This window comes from Hippichthys cyanospilos, chromosome 1, assembly GCF_059441005.1.
Source record: "Hippichthys cyanospilos isolate Australia breed blue-spotted pipefish chromosome 1, RoL_Hcya_1.0, whole genome shotgun sequence".
Taxonomy (NCBI): domain Eukaryota; kingdom Metazoa; phylum Chordata; class Actinopteri; order Syngnathiformes; family Syngnathidae; genus Hippichthys; species Hippichthys cyanospilos.
In genome coordinates this window covers 23452501-23475578 of record NC_142369.1, presented here as the reverse complement: position 1 = coordinate 23475578, position 23078 = coordinate 23452501, and the positions used below count along the sequence as shown (strand labels likewise).

The 23078-nt window shown below is 38.5% G+C and overlaps 1 protein-coding gene across 1 annotated transcript in view; it reads left to right on the top strand.

The window, feature by feature from the left end:
* Nucleotides 1-23078, top strand: part of frmd3 (FERM domain containing 3) — a 66044-nt gene that overhangs the window by 9439 nt on the left and 33527 nt on the right. The window contains exons 2-4 of the mRNA XM_088433656.1: nt 285-443; nt 20862-20966; nt 21274-21316. Coding sequence (XP_088289782.1) covers nt 333-443; nt 20862-20966; nt 21274-21316 — 259 coding nt within the window. The 5' untranslated portion in view covers nt 285-332. The remainder of the gene's footprint in view (nt 1-284; nt 444-20861; nt 20967-21273; nt 21317-23078) is intronic.

The following is a 23078-nucleotide window of genomic DNA, read 5'->3' as shown; positions in this document are numbered from 1 at the left end:
CCCTTTAAATTGAATCTCCAGAGAGATAGTGCCGGAGAGAAAGCGAGAGAGGTTGAGGGAGGAAGGGAGGGAGAGAGAGAGAGAGAGAGAGAGAGAGAGAGAGAGAGAGAGAGAGAGCGAGAGAGAGAGAGAGAGAGAGAGAGAGAGAGAGAGGAGCGTGAGCAAGAGAGAGAGGGAGAGGCTGACTCCATGCTGTCTGTGCCGCAGCTGACAAGCTCCATCTGTCCATTCTTGTCTTCCTCCTTCTCCTCCTGCTTCCATCCATTCATCCATCCCCACCTCAGATGTGCTGACATGCCGCGTGGAGCTTCACGTCAGAGCCTCACACGAGGATGAAAATGCTCCGCTTCCGCAGCCCCAGCATCCGTTCCCTGGAGAACCACCAGGAGATCCCGTGCACCATCCGCCTGCTGGACGACTCGGAGATCTCCTGCAGCATCCAGGTAGGGAGGCATCATCGCAATGAAACTGGTCGAGGGATACTAAAGGGCAAGCTTTTGCACACATGCTCAATGTGTACCGGTATCGTTTTACATAACGTTGTTTGGTCTCGGGTGCAGCGTAATGCACGGCCTCAAAACGCATGATGACAACAAATGAGCCCCCAAAGGCAGAGCATGAATTCACGAGTATGAACATAAAAGCATGTGTGGAAAGAGAAGTTTGCAATGAAGTTTGCCTCCAAGCGCAGCCACGATGGCGCTTCATGGGTGTGGTGGAGGTGTTGATAGTGATCAGGCTTTCTTGATCATTTTTGTAATAATAATACAAATTATTATTGCTATAATTACTACTGTTATTAGCATCATCATCATCTTTATTATTATTATTGTTGTTATAATTATTAGTTGCCATCAGTTAAAATGTATAGTAGTCCAAAATTGTGTGTCTGTGTGTCTATATATAATGCATTTTGAGGTGTCCAATCTAGTTTATATATATATATATATATATATATATATATATATATATATATATATATATATATATATATATATATATATATATATATATATATATATATATATATATATATATGTATATATATATATGTATATGTATATATATATATATATATATATATATATATATACAGTATATATATATATATATGTATATGTATATATATATATATGTATATGTATATGTATATATATATATATATATATATATATATATATATATATATATATATATATATATATATATATATATATATATATATATATATATATATGTGTGTGTGTGTGTGTTTTTGCAGTTTTCCTGTATTTGTTGGGGTGTCTGCGGTATAGAAAAGCTGTCAATATCTGATATGACCACCCATATCCTTCTCCTTGAGGTTGTTCATTGTGGCCTGTGAAGATTGTTTGGGGAATACACTGTTCATGCAAGAACTTGGCAATCCATTTTCAAGGAGAAACGTTATTAGGTAGCACAGTTTTGATGATGGTTGTCGATGAATGGCACGGCGACGGGCTTCCGGATCTTGTTGCGGTATCTCTGTTCCATCAATAAAATGCATCTACATAACCTGTACAGTGAAAAGCAGGATTCTGCTTGAAGACAACACCTCTCCAAAGTTGAACGTGAGCACTTTTCCACTCAAATCGGTGCCCCCAACAAACTGCATTCAGGTCAAGATGAGAATGACATGGATGTCAATGAGCTTCCCTGATAAAGGTTATGCAGATATGTTACGGTAATGCAAGTTTGTAGGTTGATGATCTTTAACATTTTCGGGGTAAAGTTGGTGGATGTGAAAGTTGTTTGGACTGACTTCCAAATTCACAGAAATGCCTTTTGAGACTCCTTAGAGGAATGAACATTCAATTCATAAACAGCACCTGTGATGGTCAGTTCTGCAGTCACGCACCCACATCCACTTGTGGCATCTGTGGCAATGCTGTATGACTTAAGTTTGCATTTTAGAGTAGCCTTTTACTGTGGTATCTTGATGTGCCTCACCTGAGCTAAATGGAATGTTTCAGTTAAAAAGTGCTCCCTAATGCAGATTTAGGTAGATTTGTGAACAATAGTTGCGAAAAATGCGTCTTTTGTGTACACTGAATACAAGAATAAAGGCAAAGCCGGAACAAAGCTTAAAGCTGAGATGCAGCTGGCCAAGAATAGAACAAAGATACCTCATTCACTGCCACACTTAAAATGTATTTTTGACTTCTAGAGCTGTCCTGTCGAAATGAATCTTTGACGTCTATAGTCATCAGCGGCAAATATAAGCAAACATACTGGATTCATAAGGGACAGATAAAGCATTTAAACTTCTTTCGCAACTTAAAACGAAGTAGACAGGGTAGCACATATAGATTGCACATACAAATTCAAATTCAAGGTACATAATCTGCAACATTGCAATTTTATTTATAGAAAATAACAAAGGAAATGTTTTCCTACATCAAATTGCAGCCTTCATATAAAGCTCAATTAATGGCAGAGACATTGGTTATTTTTTTTTTTAATACTTTGTGTATTTTTATTCAAACACATCAGAGGCGCTCCATTAAGATTGTTGGAACTGTTTTAAATTGCTGTGGACAAAATACGTAACACCTTGCTAAGCTTACGTAAGACCTGTGTGTATTCATCTTCTCTTTTAACATCCTTTGCTTGAGCAAAAAAAAAAAAAATACATAAAAAAAAATACATACTTAATTCAAATGATCAGCTCATCAGCAAGCTCAGCAGAAGCCTGATAACGATCCTAATCGTTTGAATCAGCTGTAGAAAGAAAACCGGAACACCAGCCCTCAAGTTTGGACACCCCTGCTTTAGAGGCATTCAACACAAAAGAAATTTGACTACTATATTTTGAACTCACTGCTTTTATTTCTACGTTTTCTTTTCATAAATTTTCCGGCGTGTTCTATTTAGTGGCTTTGCGTTGCTGTGTGCTTGTTCTGTGCTCCGCGGTGCATATTTCATGACTTCCCGTGCCTCCTCTTGCTCAAAGTCACTCAAAACAGCAGCACCACATCTTGTTCTTGTCACCGGTTTAATTTCTTTCTTTCCATAAGGTGGCTCAGTCTCTCGCTGCACACATTGCAAATGTCTGTAGAATAAATGACATGCTGAAAAACTTTTTCATTGATCTGAAGTTATAATTTAATGACCTTTTTAATGTATAAAACACTATTTGCTTGTGTGCACTGCTGATTTTTAGTAACACATTTTTTCCAGACAGATACCAGCTGTTTGAGTACCTGTAATACCTCGTGTCAATACCTCTTTTTGACATATAAAATGCTATTAAAAATGACGATTAAAAAAAATTAAGAGATTTCTTCCTGGCATAGATGATGAAATGCCAGTGTACCCGCAAATGTCAATTCAACCCAACTTGTGCCTTTGATCTTGAAACTTCAGAGTCAAAGCATTCAAAGAAAAAGGCTAAAAATTCCTATAGATTGTCAAAACAGGTAGAGGCACTACGTGTTCATTTCTAAATGCTTGTTAATGGGAGCTAGAGGTTTATACTAGGCACCTGTACAACCATCAACACCGGGTGGGTTAAATTTGAAGGCTGGTATTGGTGGCCTCCACGAGTATCAGATACCTTAACACGAGGCTTGTATTCGCCTTAAAACAACTTGGTGTTGGAACTTGCCCATCCCTAGTGGATATTATATAAATTAACCCCACTGTGATGTGACTGTAGTCAAAAGTGCAGAAGAGCTCGCTAATATTTTTTTTAGCAAAATGTAAACAACGGAAAAATTATGCTTGGGTGCTTAATTTTACACCTGATGGGTGAACAGGCACTTTAGAGACAATTTGTATACAGCCAACTCAAAAGTGTATTATCCACTTAATATCCACCTCAAGTTCATAGAGGGAAATGTTCCTATCTTCGAGCAGACTGGAGTTCAGTAGTAGTATAAATAGTATATACTTGTGTGTGTGTGTGTGTGTGTGTGTGTGCGCGCTGCAGTCAAGTAGCATACTATAGATCCTCCCATGTCAAACATGCAAGAGAAACAAGTGGAGATTGATACATGGTTGACCTCACCTCCTTGCGGATGCATGTTTCCCCCTTTTCATCACGTCTTTATTCCATCCCTCTTTCCCCTGACTCCTTTTGCGCGTTTAACCTCTCGCTGTTGCACCTCTCTCACATTCTCTCTTTCGCTACCTATCTTTTTTTTCTCTGCTCTCTCGGTCTCACTCCCCTGGCGTGTCTGTGACACATCATGTATAATTAAGAGGGATCAGTGTTCCTTGTGCGGCTGACACCCGTCAGCTGTCGGTGATGCTTTTTGCGTGGCGACCGTGTCTGAGTGAGAGTTAGATAAAGACATTAGAAATGCATGGTTGTTGATGACCGCACTGTATCCTGGGAGGGCATCTTGTGAATGATCGCATGCATTTCGGGAGCAGCGTGTATCATTATTGCGTTTGTGGTCACTTGATGATACAAGGTCCCCATACTGCAACCTTACCGCTAATTCTGAGTTAGGTTCGTTGGTTCTTAATACCGTTAAATGTTTGGATCACAAAAAAAACATGAAAAAAAAAAAAACATTTCACAAAATGTCATACTATTGTGAAAATTGTCATGTCATTACCATAAAAATACATCTATTACGACACAATCAAATTGTATTGTATACAGAATACAGAATACACTACTCAATGGTTTTAGTGATGTAAATCTTTATCAACAAATATCAGTGAAATGTTGTAATATAAACATTTTTACACTTTGGAAATGTATTTTTTTTTAATGAAAAAGACCAAATGAATGTGAATTGTGTGGTCTTTGTCTCAATGTTTATTTAATGGCAATTGATGACCAGACTCTGGCATTATGTCATATACAGTATTTAGGAACATATAAATATAAATGTAAACATGTTTTATGACTCATTACTACCATAAATCATTTAATAGTAATCCATCCATCTATTATCTGTATCCATCTGCTTATCCTCATTAGGGTTGCTGGCTCGCTGGTGCCTATCCCAGCAGCCTTCAGGCATGAGGTTGGCGACACCCTGGAGTGGTTGCCAGCCAATCACAGTGCACACAGATATAAATATGTATTCACATACCCAATCACATCTAAGGACAATTTAGAGTGTCCAATACACCTGCCATGCATGTTTTCGCATTGTGGGAGAAGGCTCGGGGAGAACATGCATACTCCATGAAGGAAATAATAAATAAATTGAATAATATGATAAGAGTTAATACCAGTCATTAAAAAAGTTAATTTAATCAACTGCTGTTTATTCTCTCATTTTGATTGATTTGTACCTGTAAGATGACAACAATGTCAAGCATTATAAGGCTAAGAGCAAAAAAAGCGGAGATTTCTGAGAGAAACATGGTAACTTAATGACAGAAAGGTTATTTTCAGCAAGGCGTTCATAAGATTACTATAATAGTGTACAATAATAGAATAAGTCTGCATTATTATATGCAAGGACATACTAAATTGTCCTTAAGTGTGAATGGGTGTATGAATGGTTGTTCGTCTCTGAGTGCCCTGCAATTGGCTGGCAACCAGTTCAGGGTGTCCCCCGCCTACTGCCCGAAGCCAGCTGGGATAGGCATCAGCAAGCCTGCCACCCTTGTGAGGATAAACGGCTCTAGAAAATGGACAAATTGATATTATTTGCAATGTGTGCTCCCTTGATCATAAGTGGATGCTCCTTCTACAAGTTTTCCGCGCCAATGCACTGTTTGTAATTTGGAGCTCCTCTCCATCAAGTTGTTGCCCCACTGTTCCCATCTCTGTACACCCCTGCCCCCAGATACTCTCTTAAACGTCACGTCTATGATGTGTGTGTGGGTATGTGTGTGAATGTGCTTGTGAATGAGTAGGTGAACTGTGCTTGAGCCCACTTAATATTACTGGTGCTGTTAAGAGCAGATAGATGGATTTTGTAGTTATATAGTTCGGCGAAGAGCTGATAATTAGTGAGCTATGGGCCTCCTACAGGTCGTCTTATCAATACATCATTAATCTATTACGGCATAGTTTACGATGTTGGGATCGTTTTTCCACTTCATTTGCCGCGTGTGTGTGTGTGTGTGTGTGTGTGTGTGTGTGTGCGTGTGTGTGTGTGTGTGTGTGTGTGTGTGTGTGTAAGTGGATTAGGCCGTTACAAGATAGCAGATGCAGCAGCAATGAGGTGCTTGGAATTGTTTTGAGAATGTTAAAAATAGCTGCACTTGTTCTATTCCCATCCCAATCACCTGTCGTGTCTTTGATGCTCATAAAATCAAGTCGTAATCTATTTTCTGACTTTCACTTTTTTTAGAGTGATTGCAACTATAGAGGGATGATAAATGGGATACACAGTAGAAAGTTGGGAAGGAGATATACTTGGTATAAACAATTCTGACAACATTTAGAGACCTAAAAAAAAAAAGCTTTAGACCGAATTTTGGTTTGACCTTTTGCAAATAAGTGTTCGAGATGACAATCTTTGAATTTGGGAGTTATGTTTTCGGTAGTTTATAGGATACAATACTTTTTTTTTTTCCTTTCCTCAGTTGTCCACCTAGTACACAGTATAAATAACAAAATCTAAATTCTCACAACGCAGTGTTCTATCTTGGTTATGCTCCTTTTACGTATATACATTAAAACGTGTGTGGTCTTGGATTTATCTATTAACATGCATAGACTGTTATTTAGAAAATGGTTTATTGATCCAAACCAAGAGCACCAAAAATTTGTCATGCACTTTTCTTGGTCTTTTTCAATAACTCCACAGACGTTAAAGGCAATGACCACGGTCAGGCTAAATCTCCCTCAATGATCACGCAATTCGGTACGCCAACAGGAGAAGAATAGCTGTCGTAAAGATTTTGCCTTCATAAATATAAATGCTTTCTCAAGCAGTGTCAAAAATACTTTTGATATTAGGGAGAAAAGGGAGAACGCTAGAAAATCGCCCATTTGAAGGAACTAAAATGACACTGAAATGCTGACTATTACACTGTATGTTGACCTGAAAAAAGGCCTCTGACTCAACCTAGCAAAGCAGAAAATTTTCAGGTTGACAGGCTATCCTCCCTGTGCTGATGTTGTTTAAATGGATGACCCAAGAAAAAAACAGTAGACGAGCTCCAGATATTTCCCCTAAAGAAAATTGCTTTTGTCACACTTTCAATGCATATAAATGCTATTTATACAGTGCACTGTTATACTACTGTGTCCTTTGCTTTACAGATACACATTAAGATATTTTGAAAGGTCTGTATCATGCAAATTCAAGTTTTTGGAGCTTTAAACCAGGTTAGAATGCTATTTTCTTTTGTTAAGAATACCCTCAAAACTGTGTTTTCTTCCTGTCATGCATCTCTTAGCATTCCTGTTCAGTGCAGAATGCAATATTATTTGTGCTTGTATTACATTATCTTGTATTGTTTCTCGTTTAATCCAAGTTTAAAATATCTATGAACACACCGTCAATAAATAATATGAATAATGCGATGTGAAAATCGGGGTGAAAGTGTCATGATTGAGATGCTGCCTAATTAGGATACATATCTTTACAAAAGGCATTTTTTAAAAGTATTTGTCTACATGCATTTCAATTTAAAAAACACATCTCTAGTGTTTTGGCAGTGAAATTATCTTTTTTTTTAGCTAAAATAAAGATATATGTATTGTGATCAATTTTATCAACTACTAACTGTGAGAAATTTTCAATGCAAACCTTTATGTGTTGTGAAACACGCAATGACAGAGTATATTTTCGAATTGCTTCATCCAATGCATGGAAATATATGTTTAAAAAATATAGATAATTTCATAAATACAACTCACAAATTTCGATCATGTTTGAAATGCCTGCACCGGGAATTAAACCCACAGTGGGTATAGATGTAGGATAGAAGTGGCAGTGCGCTAACACTTGAGCTAAACATCCTTGGATTGGCCTTCATGTTTTGCAGCAATCAAAAGGCACGGCGAGAGAAACCGTAGCCGATGAACATGTCGTGTTTGTCAAAATGACATTACAATGGTCCCAGAAGTCTAGAACACTTTCTTCCATTTTTCGGATCGCTATCATACTGACTTGAAGAGAATGAAAATTGTTATTCATTAAGGAAAGACACACCTGCTGACAAGTGCGCGTTTGTGTAAAGTTCAGCGCCCCAGGTAAAGGTTCCAAGTGAACAATATAGAGGATGTGTCTGTCATGTGATCCAAAACAAACAGATGGATCTATTTTTCCTTCTTTTTTACAAACCAAACACGCACTGACACGGGTTTTGCTGCATCGGTGTTGCCAGACCCATCACTACTTGCTGCCTATTTAGACTGTGTTTACACTTCTATGTCCCCAAGCATATGTCAGTTTAAACATTTCTCAGAAATATGGAAGATTTATCTGAGTGAGGTGGCAAACTGTTTCCAACAGTGTCAGGTAACACCGGTGGAGATGATTACAATGACGGATTAAAATAAGCGATGTGATCTACTGCTCTTCCGGTCTTGGTCCATTGTTTTTAAAATGTTTTTGTCATTCTGCGGTCCGTTGGTAAAACATTGGTCTGCCGGTGACCGATCCGTCCCTCAGTACCGACAAACTGCCCGCCTCTGGAACTATAGCCACAGAAATCGCTCATGTGACATAAGAATATTTTTTGGGCCAAAGTTGATGTTTAATCATATCCACACCTATAGTTAACTGTTAAAGGTAACTGTAGCATGATACAGGTCTGTTAATATGACATGTACAGTATTTTAAATTTCTAGAAACGCGCACACGAGAATAAACTTTTTTTCTCTGCATTTTTCATGATTTGTTTTTTGTTTGTTTTCCACAAATAAGCTGTGCCGCTGTCCGATGATAAGAGAACCAGGAATTTACAATGGCGGCGTTGCTGCTACAATCTCAATCACACTGCTCTGAGTGTGTATGTGCATCGCTGCAATGCAAGAGGGATGGATGGCTCTCCATTAGAATAGAAACTAGTCCTGCCCCATAAACGGATAATTTATGGCTCTAACTCTAAGCTTATTAGCCGGTGTGCCCAGCCATGAACTCACTTTCAGTGTGCATGCATTTGAACCTCATGCCCCTCCTCACTGTGTGCGTGAGTGTGCGTGTGTGTGTGTGTGCCTCTATTAGTCCAAGTGATGATGAGGTAATTTACCTCTCCTGTACAGGGACAAGGTCACAGTATGTGATGAAAAGCACCTCCAGAGAAAAGAACCAAGATATATCCTTAAGTCATAGTTGGACTTCATAAAACATTGTACAGTATCTGCATAAACTTCCTTTTTTTTTGTCATTGTACTCTGTGTAACTGAAATGCAATGGCTACAGTCTCCAAACCGCCTCACAAAATAATTAACAAATCCAAGCAGCAGGAATGTAAGGTACGCACGTTTTTTTACAGCAGCCTTTGTGTATCTCGGAAGGCCGGTTTTATGGCTCCTGTAATTGGCATAACAGGAAGCTGCATTGACCTCATTGTATGAGGATTTTCTAATAATCACTTTGCCTTTTGACACCGTGAACTCAGATTAGTTGGGCCCAAATTCCCCACAGACGCTCAAACAAAATCATCCCAGAAGAATGGAAGCTGTTAGCACAAATAGAAGGATCATCTCCATATTTTCCTGCGTTTGGTGGGTAATCATAGGTCATTTCCAAAGCCAGTCTTCATCATGTTGATAGAAGACATCCCATAATATCAGCCTGGCGCCTCGCAGGGTATGATCCTTCGCTTGGCTCCCGAAGTCTTCAGAGCGTTGCCTCGGAGGATGATTTGCATCCTGCATCCTCAGCTGGACTCTAATCTTTTCAAATGGTTCAAACACCAGCGAGTGACCCACTTACAATTGACAAGCTCAAGTCAGTGCAGTCAAATATCCTGGCTAAAAAGAAATTGAGAGCTTAAACTGCCAGGAGAATGACAACTTTTAATGTAAGGGGTACTTCTAGGTTCCATAAAACGGAGGGGTGGCTCAAATGAGCTTTGCTGTGTGCCATTTTGCACGAGATCACTAGAACTTGCAATGTTTTCGAGCCCAAACAAATTTAGAAATGGAAGGTTTGCTGTTACCTGGCACGAAAGGAAAGCAGAAAGAATACATGTACTGTATGCTTGTGAGTACTGTTATATGCACTATTTTAATGTGTTACGAAAGATAAAGCTATGCACAGCTTGCAATTTCAGGGTACACCCTGCCTCCTGTCCGAAGAGAGTTTGTTTGGATAGGCAACCCTCGTGAGAATAAATGGTCAAGATAATGGAGGGCTGTTATTGTCTTTGTTTTATATTCTACAACAACAACTTCTAAACAGCTTGAAGCAGGCACACTTGACATCTTTTTGAAGAATCGTTCACCACTTCATTACCATCTGCCAAGCGGTATGCTAAAAAAAGGCAGAAGTGACATGATCTGGCATTTCTTAGCACTGAATTTCCAATGACTCTTTGTGAGAGAAATGGCAGCTCAAAGTCATAGTTTGCTTGCACAAAGTAAAAAAAAAACATCAACTAGAAGATGATCGAGTAATAACACTAAAAAATTGTGGCACCAGTAAATCAAGGTAGCAGTGTATGGTGTTTACTATGTATCATAGACAGATACTTTTATTATTATTATTGTACTGTAATGAGAAATTGTCATTGTGAAAAACCTTTAAAAGTATACATAAAAATCAAATTAAGTCCTATGTGCGTCAAATTATTACAAATGGATGAATCCAGTAATTGCTACAAACAGAAGAGCTGACAGTGAGGGAAAAAATGGAATAAACTGCACCTGCGGCTGACAAAGCTGGGGTGAAAGATGTTTGTGATGGACAACTTTGATACTAACCTTGAAATGAACAAGACGAAGAGGAAGGAAATCATCTCACAAGGGGCCAACAAAGAAGCTGACAGGACGATGCACATCTGATGTGGTGGCTGCAAGAAAACCACATTGGTTAAATGCTTCAAGATGCACAGAGGAACGAAAATGGCCTTGATATGGGGATGACTACTTAGAGTAGTCAGAGCAGAGCAGAGAGATGCGTGCTAATTAAGAGTCGGAAGCGGCAATATAAGAGAAACACTCAAGGAAGCAGATGGACTTATGAGAACGGAATGAACAGTCTTCAGGAAAACATCAAGAGGTGATTCACATCCTTTAGGTATGCAGAAGAGCTAAGACTGTCTCAGGAAGAAAAAACAATGGAAGAAAAAAAAATTTGTTTGGCCAAGATGAAATATCTTTTCAAATGTCAAAAATCTTTTTTCATCAAGAAGATTGCAAAAAAGATCAGGGGAAAAAAAGTGATCTGGTACATTTGATCACACGCAGACACCTGCAATCCTAATAGGCTGACAATAGATTTTTTTTTTTTAATTAAAGCAAATATTTTATTGGTTATTATTATTTGTATTGTGTTCAGTGTTTTTTTAATACTTTGTTTTAGCACTTTTTTTGCTCTATTCATGCCAACAAGACCATACACCTTATTTCTGAATTTTTGCACTATTTATGCTGCTCCTTCTTTTTCACACTACTTGTAAATAGCTGTACCTAACTAACCACGCACACATGCACATTATTTGAATCTACCATGCACAAGTGCACATTTTTGTAGGTATCTGGACATAACCTACCCACTTAAGGTTCATAGCAGTGCTCTGTTACTTGTGTGTCTTTTTTTCTTAACCTAGTTAATTTTATGACATTTGTATGGACGGCAAAATAAGAATTTCAGTGTATGGAAAAACTTGTTTCTGCACTGTGCACAGGACAATAAGCACTTTGAATTTACTTGATGTGACTTTAGTTCATTTTTTTGTTGTCATTTCTGTATGTGTTTTAGTTTTTTTAAATGTGGTGTTTTTGTTGAGTGCAAATTTTTAAAAAAGGTTAATAAGTATCTTGTAATAAAGTGAGCTATAATTTCAAATTCCTATTTAACCTTCTTTCTTCTCTAATCTGATCTATTGAAAGGCAACACTGAAAAGCATACCTACAAAATGAACCACAAATTTACGTATATTAATTGACGAAGATGAAAACGATGGACACAATATAGTTAATTTTAGTGTGTTTTAGAAACTGAAGTTGTAGTTTAGTTTTCTTTCTTTCTTTCTTTTTGTTCAAAGCATTTTAGTTTTTATTTTGTTTAATTAATAATTAATTTTAGTCTTTGTTTATTTTTATTACTTTGATCGGCTGGTAACCAGTTCTGGGTGTAACCCATCTCGTGTTCGTAGCATAATGGATGGGTGGACAAATGCACTGACAAATGGATGGATGGAAATTCTTTTTTTTTGTACACTATCCTAACCAAGCCAAGTCAATGTTTTGCTTTGTCCTGGTGCAGGTTTAATGACAATTAAGAGTTTCTCAAACTCAGTCTCATCAACTCTTCAACAAAATGTTCAAGTTGAACTATATGGGTTTAGACTGTACCGTGAAATAGATGGAAATGCAGAGCCAACAAGAAAATGTTGTTGCTGACTTTTTTTAGTGCTCGCGTCGGACGTATTGATTCGCCTCCTTGATGCATTCTGCTCGTCGCGGCCATTGACCCGTTGCTGAATACAAACAAGCTTTAGAAGTGATCGTGCACGTTAATAAGAGAAGAACAGCAAACAAAGCTGGCTCATACACTTGACATTAAGCGCTAAATGACTTGTTCCACATGCATTCCCAATCTCTTTACCACCATTGAATATCCTCAGGGTCAAAGTCCCGTCAACTCCACCATCCTTTTCCTCTACTACGCCCTCCTCTTCTCTCGCTCTGTCTTAATCATTTATGAGGTTTCAAATGTACATTGAGCCAATTAGCTGGGCCGTGCCATGAGAAGAAACAACCAATCTGGATAAAGAGCAATCATAATTGAGCTGACATGTGTATTAATTAAACAACACCGGCCATTTAAGTGGGCCACGCGACCCTGGGTCCTAGTGCCTGTGTCAAACAAACGCCGTGAACACTATTGTGAATACTATTCGGCCTATAGAAAGTGCTGCGTCATACATGCAATAATTTACACAATTGGTGAAATGTTCTGCTTTGTTTTTACTTGGCATGGCAAAACGATGGACTATGGCAAAACAGGAAAAGTATTTTAAAATTATATTAATGCCATGATAGTGATAAAACATGTCTCTTGCTGCTCAGTCCAATAAAGCCTTGGCGGCAATCACTTAATAATAATAGTCGCAGTAAAAATGCTATGTTCTGGCTTGTGAAGAGACCGGGTGCATTGGGGCAAGTCCTCCACCCAATGCACTGAGTATAAATAACCCAGCATCAGCTTCATGCCTTTTGCACCGAGTGCTGGGTTAGCTATTTCAACCAACACACAGGTCACTCAAGCAGTTTACCTCACGTAGTATGACCCTTTTGACTGACTGTATAGTTTATTGCTGTCAAGAGATTAAAAAACAAATTGAGATGTAAATTAGGATCTGTATTTATTTGAATTAAAATCTCTAAACCAGATTTTATTTTTGGTTATGTTGTGTGATTGTGGTAGATCAAAGGATAGATATACAACAAAAATGTAGTTTAGTCATTTATTGTCTTTGGCAGACTTTAACAGATGCAGTTGTAACCTTTTATCTTCTGCTCAAATGAAAGTTGATTTTGTCAAAAAGCATTGCTACGATTCGCTACGTCGACATCTTTGCCACTGTCGTTAGCCCTGGCTGGAGTTGCAGCTGGGTGCTTTGCATTTTTGCGGGAAGCTAAACGTCTGTTGCTTCTGTGGTAAGCAAACTCATTCTTACAAAGAATACCTTTATCAAAGGTGGGGTTGGGGCATTTTTTAAAGTTACATTTACCATTCATCAAACCAACAACTCACATACGCTCTTCCATTTTCATGTCTTCTTTCTGCTCCTTAACTTGCCCTCCCACTCACAGCAAGGGCCTATCAGGTTATGCCCAACACAATGACAGCCAATCAGTGTCCACTTCAGAGTCTGATTGACCTTAGTTTTCTAATCCCCAACAACTCAAGCACAAAAGCCCAACGCATAAAAATAGATCCAATCACCATGAGATTTATGCATTTAAAATAAAAAAAAACGAAACAAAACACACTAAATAATACTGCAATCAATTGATCACATTCAATCTGTTACTCTAACTACAGCAGACAAATAGGACAGCCAATAAGCGACACATACGCTTATGAATATGAGCTTTCCCGTAATACCTCCCAAGAAGAAAATCCTCCATCCAAACTGAATCCTGTTTTCCTGAGCTCTTTGCCGAGGTCAAATGAGATGAAAGGGTTTAAACGCTTGATTTTTTGTCACTTGGAAGAATGTTAGACATCATGATGAATTCTTTTAACAAGCTTGGGAAACACAGGTCAAAAAACTATTCCCGATATTTCCTATTGAGACTCATAGTGGACGTTCATCATCGCAATGATGGAGTTCCCTCACTACACCACGGTTTGCTTATTGCGGATTTGCATCTATGGTCATAACTTTTTCTATTGCAGGTTTACTTTGCTATATTTCATCCCCTTTAAGTCAGATCAATCAAAAATAGCAATTTTTCTTAAAAAAAAAAAAATCAACCTCTACTTTATGGATTTTCATTCATGAACATATTTATTGCAAATTTCCCTCACTATTTATTCCCTCCTTCAATGTCGGACAAGAAAAAATAAAATGTCAATTTGATATATATATTTTTTTAATTACAAAGAACTAAACCAAACAGAGAACAAAAGCAAAATATAACAAAAAGCTAAATGGCTACTTTGTGGGTTTCAGTTTCTGCGGCTTTATTCGGGATCGTAACCCCAGCAATAAATGTGGGAACAGTGTAACTGTCCATCGAAATTTGAAGTTAATCTAAGGTATTTTCTTATTATTCTTGTCCAAAAACGGCATTGAGTATTATGCAAATGCTGTGCGGTTCGAGGTCATGTTTCATCATGAATACTTGATGTTTTGTGAATTTTTGCAGATTTAGGACGGACGTCGGAATGAATATTTGATGGCGTAAGTGCTTTTATTTTATATCGCTTGACGTCTGGACTTGGCTGGCTGCACAAAGCTTGTCGGGCAAACCCAAACACACACGTGCTCCGGCGTACTTTGCTTCTGTTAAACTGAGGCTGCCCTGCACTGAGGGCTCCATTGAACGTGTGCGTTTGTGAACCAGAAAGAAGGGCACTTAGCCATCATTAAGTAGAGACTGACCGGGTTAATTTTTAATGTCCAGACCTCTGACAATATGAGAAATGGAATTCGCTCTTGTTGGACATGACATCCACTCTTAAACTGTATCTTCCTCTGTGAGTCAAGCGTCCTCTTTATTTTGCTACCCCCTCTCAGCGTGCTAAACCTTTCACGCTGCCTTTGTTGTTTTTCTTCAAGTGTCTGCCCTGGGGACCAGGATGAGTGTGACTCCATGATCCGTCTGCGGCCTCCCTGCTAGCGTTTGGGAGGTTGCATTTCCTTTTTTGTGTGTGTTGTAAAAGATGTATTTTTAAAAAATCATAAAAAGTTTGAATGTTAAAATGTCGACATTAACAAATGTATACTACATGCACTTCTACTATTACTATTACTAGTAGTAATACTAATACATACAATAATGATAATAATAATGAGTATAATAATGATGTTAACAATAACAATAAATGATTACCAGAGGTGGCAACTTACGTTTTTTTTCCTGGTCCGACATTCATCAGAACCCCGCCCCTTTTCAGTCACGTCAGTCCGTCATTTTTTCAAGCCAGACGACATTGGCATCGTCGGTCAGTCAGTCAGTCGGTGTGTTTTTGCCCAACCTTTTGCCACCACTAGAGGTTGACATTTGACTTTTTTTTTCTGGTCTATCATTTGTCAGGTGGTGGACTACTTCTCTCTGCACTCACACTAATTATTTTTTCTGTTTTACGACTTACACTTAAAGTTAACACCATGTCTGTGATTCCACAGTTACACTGCAATTGAAACATCACACAGCAACATAAGTGTTACACAAAGACAAAGCCAGGTTATTATGTCTGATTGTATGTCAACTTTTGTTGATGAGGTGGGCTTTCAGGTTTCTGTTTTGTAGGATTTTTGTTTGGGTTCAAGTTCTGTTTTCCTCGGGTTAGTCTATTTAGTATGATTTGTTCCAGCTGTTGTCCGCGTGTTTCATCCAATCGGTTTCCCCTGCTTCGTTTTCCCATCCTGCTGTTAAGCGTTTCCCAAATTAGTGTATTCCAGTTTTGTTCCAGTTAATTTGTCGGGTCATTTATGTACTCACCTTGCTGTTCTGCTCGCTCCAGTCTTCCGATCGCTGTCTCCCTTGTGTTCCCCATGAGTTTTTTTTGGTTCTGGTGCTACTATGTCCGGTGTTGTTCCCTGTTGGCTCCTGCTTCCTTTATTTATTAAACCTTCATTTTTTGAGCCAGTACTTCTCTGTCTTCCTGCATTTTTGGGTCCCCTTCCTTCCTCCTCTCCACTCATCATTCCGAGACGTGACACAGGTAAGGGGTTTAACTCTACGCTATAATACGCCATCATGTTTATCATCCGACATTTTAGAAATGCAGGAGTTAAGTGTGCAATTAACAATCATGTCCACTGCATGGCATTATCATGCTTTACATGACACTCAATTGGTGGATGTTGGTTTCATTTAAAACCTGCCTGCCCGACAACTACAGAAGACGGTTTCATTGAGATGTGTCTAAATGTATCTGTATTTTATCTGTCACAGTCACTATAAGTAAAACAAAGTATTGCTGAGGTTGAATTTAATTTAATTAGGGAATTAAAAAAAAAACCCTATCTAAAATAACTTCTATCTTGCATTTCCTGGCCTGGAGCCAATCAGAGAAAGAATGCAAATTTGTTCTGCATTCCCCATATGTTATGATGCATTCATCATAATATACAGTATCCCACCGGGCATACTCCAATTGTGTATTACACGCGACTCGTATCGCAAAAGCAGTCAGGTTCAATAAAATGGCCAGAAAGAGTACCTCCATTTCATTGACTGATTTAATCTCCTCTTGTACATACACAATGACTATTATGTAAACTTGCAGAATCTCATCGGGTAAGAATTACCTGTTTTGAAAATAACAAGGTATAAAATTCAACATGGCTGTCATTTCTGCATTGTTGAGGTCCATTACAAACCATGTGGACACCAGCAAGCAGGGAAACATTGTGTTGAATTGTCCAATTGAGCTGTCATGATGGCAAGTTAGATTTGAATTTAAAATAACCTTTATCTTGACTAAGATCCAGCGAGCACTTAAGCAGTGCCTGTATTTTTGTTTAGGTTTGACGTGTGTTTGTGTGAGTGCGTGTCCCGGTAAATCTCGGCGAATCCCCCGAGGACTCAAATCAATCAGTCCTGCTTAACTGAGCACAAATTCAACCTCCATCAGCGGGTTATTGAGCAGTTGGAGGACACGCTCACTACACTGACTACACTGATTGTTGGAGGACTTGCGGTTGGGGGGCATGGTGACAAAATGGCTGTGTCAAGGCATATTAATACAATTTGACAGAAAAAATATGTATTGTGCTACAGTGTCATAGGAACACTGGGCAGCATTCCCAATTTCTATCCTGATCAACTCGTTGCAATTGTGTTTTAAACAAGTTTAAACAATTGCTCCGGTGGTGTGTGTGTTTGTGTGTTTTAACAGAAATATCAAACTGTTTTTTTTTTTGTTTTTTTGTTTTTTTAAACTTACATTCATCGTTTTATTAAAAACAGCAAAATTTCTCCTCATATGGGAATGGCCTGAGGTTTGAATGTCGGGATGCAGGACATTTTTCTCTTAGATTTCATTTCAAAAGCATTGCTTGGAATTCATTGCTTAGGTTTTTGTGACAGTACTGTCAAGGTATTTCAGTTATTTATAGTTGACCAATTACTGTACTTTGTTTATGATCCAGTTCACACAGCATTTCAAAGCTCACTTATATTTTGGGGTTGCACGTCCAACACCGTTTTCTTGGGCTACAACTGCAAGCAATGCCTTATCATTTTGTTCATTTCAACTTATTACAGCGACAATTGTAGCTTTTTTTTTTTTTTTTAAACCGAAGGGCACCTGGTGTCACATTCTGTCTGGGTCTCGTTGGTTTTATCTCGTCCACCCGTTGTCCATGTGCCCCCGCTCCTCATGTGTTATCCAATCCGGTTCCCCTGCCTCTTGTCCCCGTCCAGCTGTAATGTGTTTTCTGTAATTAGTTTTCATGTATTTAAACCACCGTCCCTTTGTTGCCTTCGGATTATTGTACCTCTCGCCCCACCGATATCGTCAATTCGTGTTCCCTGTGCCGCTGTGGTTTTTCCCTCCTACTCGCCCTCCATTCTTCCCCGTCGTCCGAATTAAGTCTCGTGAGTTATATTTTGTTCCTCATTTATTTTGCTACTTGGTCAAGTTTTTGTCTTCTGCTTTTCCTGCCTTGTTTTATTATTAAAAGAGCATTTTTGTTTGAGCATACCCTCTCCGTCCTCCTGCGTTTTTGAGTCCCTTTCCCTCCACCGCCTCACGCCACCATGCCACGACGTGACACCTGGTTGCAATCATTGTCAGCAACACTTCCACTTAGTGACTGTATTTCTCAGAGTACAAGTCGACCCCTGCCCTCATTTTTTTTTTTTACTTCAATTTGGGTGAATTTTATAAAAATGCGATTATAAATCCACACCTGACTAGTGGTTACATTTAACATGGCTGTCCAATTCTATTGTTATTAAAGCGACAAAATTACAGTACTTTTAGACATTTCTTCACATCGGGACAAGTGTGAGGCAATGTAAACATACAGTATCGACAGTGGTGTGTGTGTGTGTGCGTGTGTATGCATATATATATATATATATATATATATATATATATATATATATATATATATATATATATATATATACACATTTTTTTTGTTTTTTTGGGGGGGATAACCCTTCTAATATGGGGGTTGAAATTGAGGCTAAAAATCTCAACCTTTACTCTGACAAATACGGTTATTAGTTAGTTTGGGTCCAACCCCACTGAAGGGCAAACATTGTCATGTGTCAGCAAAATTGTTTTTAAGACATTCTGAAACAGTCTTAATTGTTTTGAAACCGTCTTATTTTTTTGTGTTGCAATATAATTTCAAACTGTCAACGTTTTCTTGTGACACATAAAACCGTTAACCCCGTATCCCACATTGATGAACGTTGGTGAGAGTCCTCAAAGGTAGTGGCTCTTTTGCTCTTGCCAGGGTGTGTTTAAGGTCGCTAAAATGTTGCCAGATGTTTGCCTGTACTCCTCTGGTTGCAATACATTTTGAACATGTTCAAAAGAAAAAAACAACCAAAACCAAACTTCAAATTGTTGGCAGTATTTGGCAACTTTTTGGCAACCTTTGGCAACTTCTGGTGACATTTTGATGAACATTGGCAACCTTGAACTAATCCTCACCAGATCAAAAGAGCTGTTTCCTTCACCAAGGCTTGCCAACGTTCATTCCTCAGTGTTACAGGGGTTCAAAGACCTTTTCAGAATCATTTAAGAATGTTTAAAGAACATTGCAACGCAACCTTGAATGAACCCTGACAAATTGAGAATGTGCCTCGCAAATGTTAGCATCTAGATCCATTCCAAAAAGATATCTTGTTCTCAGTTTTCCTGTAAATGTATTTCTAATTTTGTCAGTTGAAATGTCTATTGTAGGTTTTTCTTTTTGTAATGTAAGCGAACCAAGAATTGGAACTTAACGTCAGCTTCGTTCATTGTCACAGAAGTGGCTAGAGGTATCATAACAGGTTCCATGAAAGAAGTCATTTACCCATGCATGAAATTGAACAGGAAGGCAGGATTTGTAAACATTCTAGAGATGCTCACATGCATTTTGCTGCTTTCAAACACGCGTATCTGTGCTGTTTTGTGATACTTTTCCCCGTCTGCCTATTTCTGTGCACATCCATGCATATATGTGCACTGTACAAGATGAGTGGATATCGGCTAAGGAGTAGAGTGTTTATTGACCGCTCTCAGCATGTTTACATCGCCTTTATGGACTGAACATTCGTCCTGTGTTTATTGGCACTACTTTACCTCCGCAGATGCTTCAGCACTGCACAGCTGCTGCTGCTTTTCCCGTTGTTATTATAATATTTTACAATCATAAAACTCCACAGCAGAGTTGAAGTCAAAAGGAAATATTTGGCTGGGATTACAAAGCAGCCGAGTTAAAGAGGAGCGGCGGATTTAGTGGGATTTGTCAGCTGCGATAGCTACATGTGGATGTAGAGCCAAAAAGAACTTGTATTTAGTTAGCACCAGGATTGAACCCGCATAGCACCAGTGTTAAACCCAGACAGCCAGATCCCTACGATCCTCATGCTCACACCTGACATATTCATTACCCCACGTAAATGTAAGTCCAGTAGTCCCCAAGACCCACAGTTGGTTGTGAAGTGAAGAGTGGCTTGGAAGACAGAGTCCAGCATCCATAATGCCTGGGTTAGGGCATATTTGTGTAAAAGGTCCCCACCATCCAACTCTAGAAGAAATTTTGCAGCAACAAGTCCCTTCCTTGCATTTGAAAGACAAACAGAACTCAACTTAAGTTGTCGCTTTTTGACAAGAGCCTCGACATGAGGTTAACAAGACAAGCGTTAATAAATAACAACTTCGATACCTGAGCCATTACGAGTAAGGATGGAAGCAATATTCTGCTGCTTCACTTGACAATTGGAAAAGAACATCAAACTTTCACTTTTATTAAGGGACAGTTTAAACAACCCCCCCAAATTTCAATGTTTTTACTCTGGGATATTTTGATGAAGACACCTGGAAAGTGTTTGAAAATGGAGAAATTTACAATAATCTCAAACGTCGTTTTTTTGTACTGTCTATTCCTTCTAGAGAGACACCAAAGGCCAGTTCCTGTTCGACCATGTGTGTAATCACTACAATCTCCTTGAGAAGGATTACTTTGGTATTCGCTATGTGGATCCAGAGAAACAGAGGGTAAAGATCACACTTGCTGATGTTAGCCTTTTGAATTGTACAGGAGTGAAAGGTAACCAATAGTTTGGGAATGTTTATATGTTTGTTTTGAGTCAATTAACTTTTAAAGTAATGAACAGAGCTAAACTATACGCTCACACACCCACGCACACACGGTATATAATATGTGATATTTCAGATCAACTATGAAGAGCTTTGGAATATTTTCAATGTAAATGATGAGGGATCAAACTTAGAATGTAATGTTCAACTGCATGTAATAATGTAACCTAAATATTTACCTTAGCTATTTTTCTTTTTTGTAAAGCACTGGCTGGAGCCGAATAAAGTTGTGGTTCGCCAAATGAAATGTAAGTGCAACTTCTTGTGTCATATGCATGAATTTATGCTGAGGGATGTGATTGTGCAGATGTAATACTGTACGTAAAGATAAAAAAAAATGCAAAAATTATGTTTGTATTCTTTTACTACATACAAGGGGTCAAATATTATTTTAAAAAGTGTTTTAAAAAACTTTAAAAAATGTTGTTTATATGACAGAATTAATTCTCATACACAAAATGAGTACATGGAAATATAGGCTACAGATATTCTCCTAATGGAAACCTGCCCTTCATTAACCTTTTGTCTTTATATATGAATAACAGGCAAGGCAATTTTATTGATATAACGCATTTCATACACAAGGTAACTCTGTGTGCTTCACATAAACAAAAGCAGAACACCAAAAAGCATTTCTAAACGCAGCGGCTAACAACATTCAGAGTCAAAGCAGAGGAAACAAAGTTTACCCAAGATTATGACAGGAAAGTATACTGACAACTTTGAAAGACATGAAGAGAAAAGTTTAAAAACATTTAAATGCACAAAAAAATGTAGGTTTGTAAAATGACTACAAAAACCATTACTCAAAAATGGATTTGAAATGTTTCGAAGACCTTTGTCGAGAGCCGACCATCCAAACTGCTGAAGCGAGCGCTGTTATGTGTTATGTGCAACTGGTGGGCGCAAGCGTTGGCCCAGTCAAGGCTTTGACATCACATCTGGTCCTAACTCTGCGCCAGTGGGGATTGCTTATATAAACTCAAGAGGCTACACCTAAATGCAAACAAGAGGTAGTTATTAACTACACAATATTGCTCCATTTTCCTATCAATGCCTTGAAACGGGCCACCGGAGGTACACTTTAACAAGCTTGTTTTCATTTTTAAATTAAGAGCATTTATTGCTGAACTGGTAAAGTTGATCATTTTTCCCCAGATGGGCAAAAATAAAATCAGGGAAGGTCATTGTGGACTTGTGAAGCATTTTGACACTCTTGATAAAGACTACATAAAAAAAAGGAAAAAGAAAAGAAAAGCAAGCCTCTGCCCAATAAATCCCTCACTTGTATCGGACTAGATTATGTTAATTAAACATTACATTTTTGGGCTATTTTCCTGGTGTACAGCATAATCATATTGCATCCTATTACAGTGTTTTTGAAATGGTTTGGAAAATCTCTCGATATTAGACACTTGTCTTAACCAAATGCCTCGTCCATCTGCAGCTGAGTAAATCTATACCTCTGGCCACGCTGTGGAAGAACCCTACTGCACTCTTTCTTTTCCTCTCCTGTCTTTTCCTTGTCTTTTAATGGCTGTTCTCCTGTAAACTGATAACAAAATTGGGCTATTAGCATCAGAACACGCGGTAGGGAATTAGCGCAAGAGATTGAGATCGCAGGGGAGGAAATGTAAGACGTTGATAGATAATGTGGCTAAAGAAAGAGAGAACATCCGGAAAAATAAGATGAGAACCGCAGCGGACAGCGAGGGAAAGAGGGAGAGGGAGAAGGAAGAAAAGAAATGGAGGTGCTGAGTCGTTCTGACGTGTCTTCTTTTCCCTGTGGCACAGCTGTCTCCTAAATTAGAATATATGACGTATTTTTTATTTCAGACATTGACGTCACATTTGCATACATGTGCCAACTCTTTTCATGTTTTTTGAGGCTGGGGCTGGGGGGCATTTTGACTTTCATATTCCTTAACGTATATTGCGTATTATGTGTGGGTTCCTTTTTCCCAGTGACATACTGCCACTAAGGATCACCATGGAAGGCAATTATGGTCA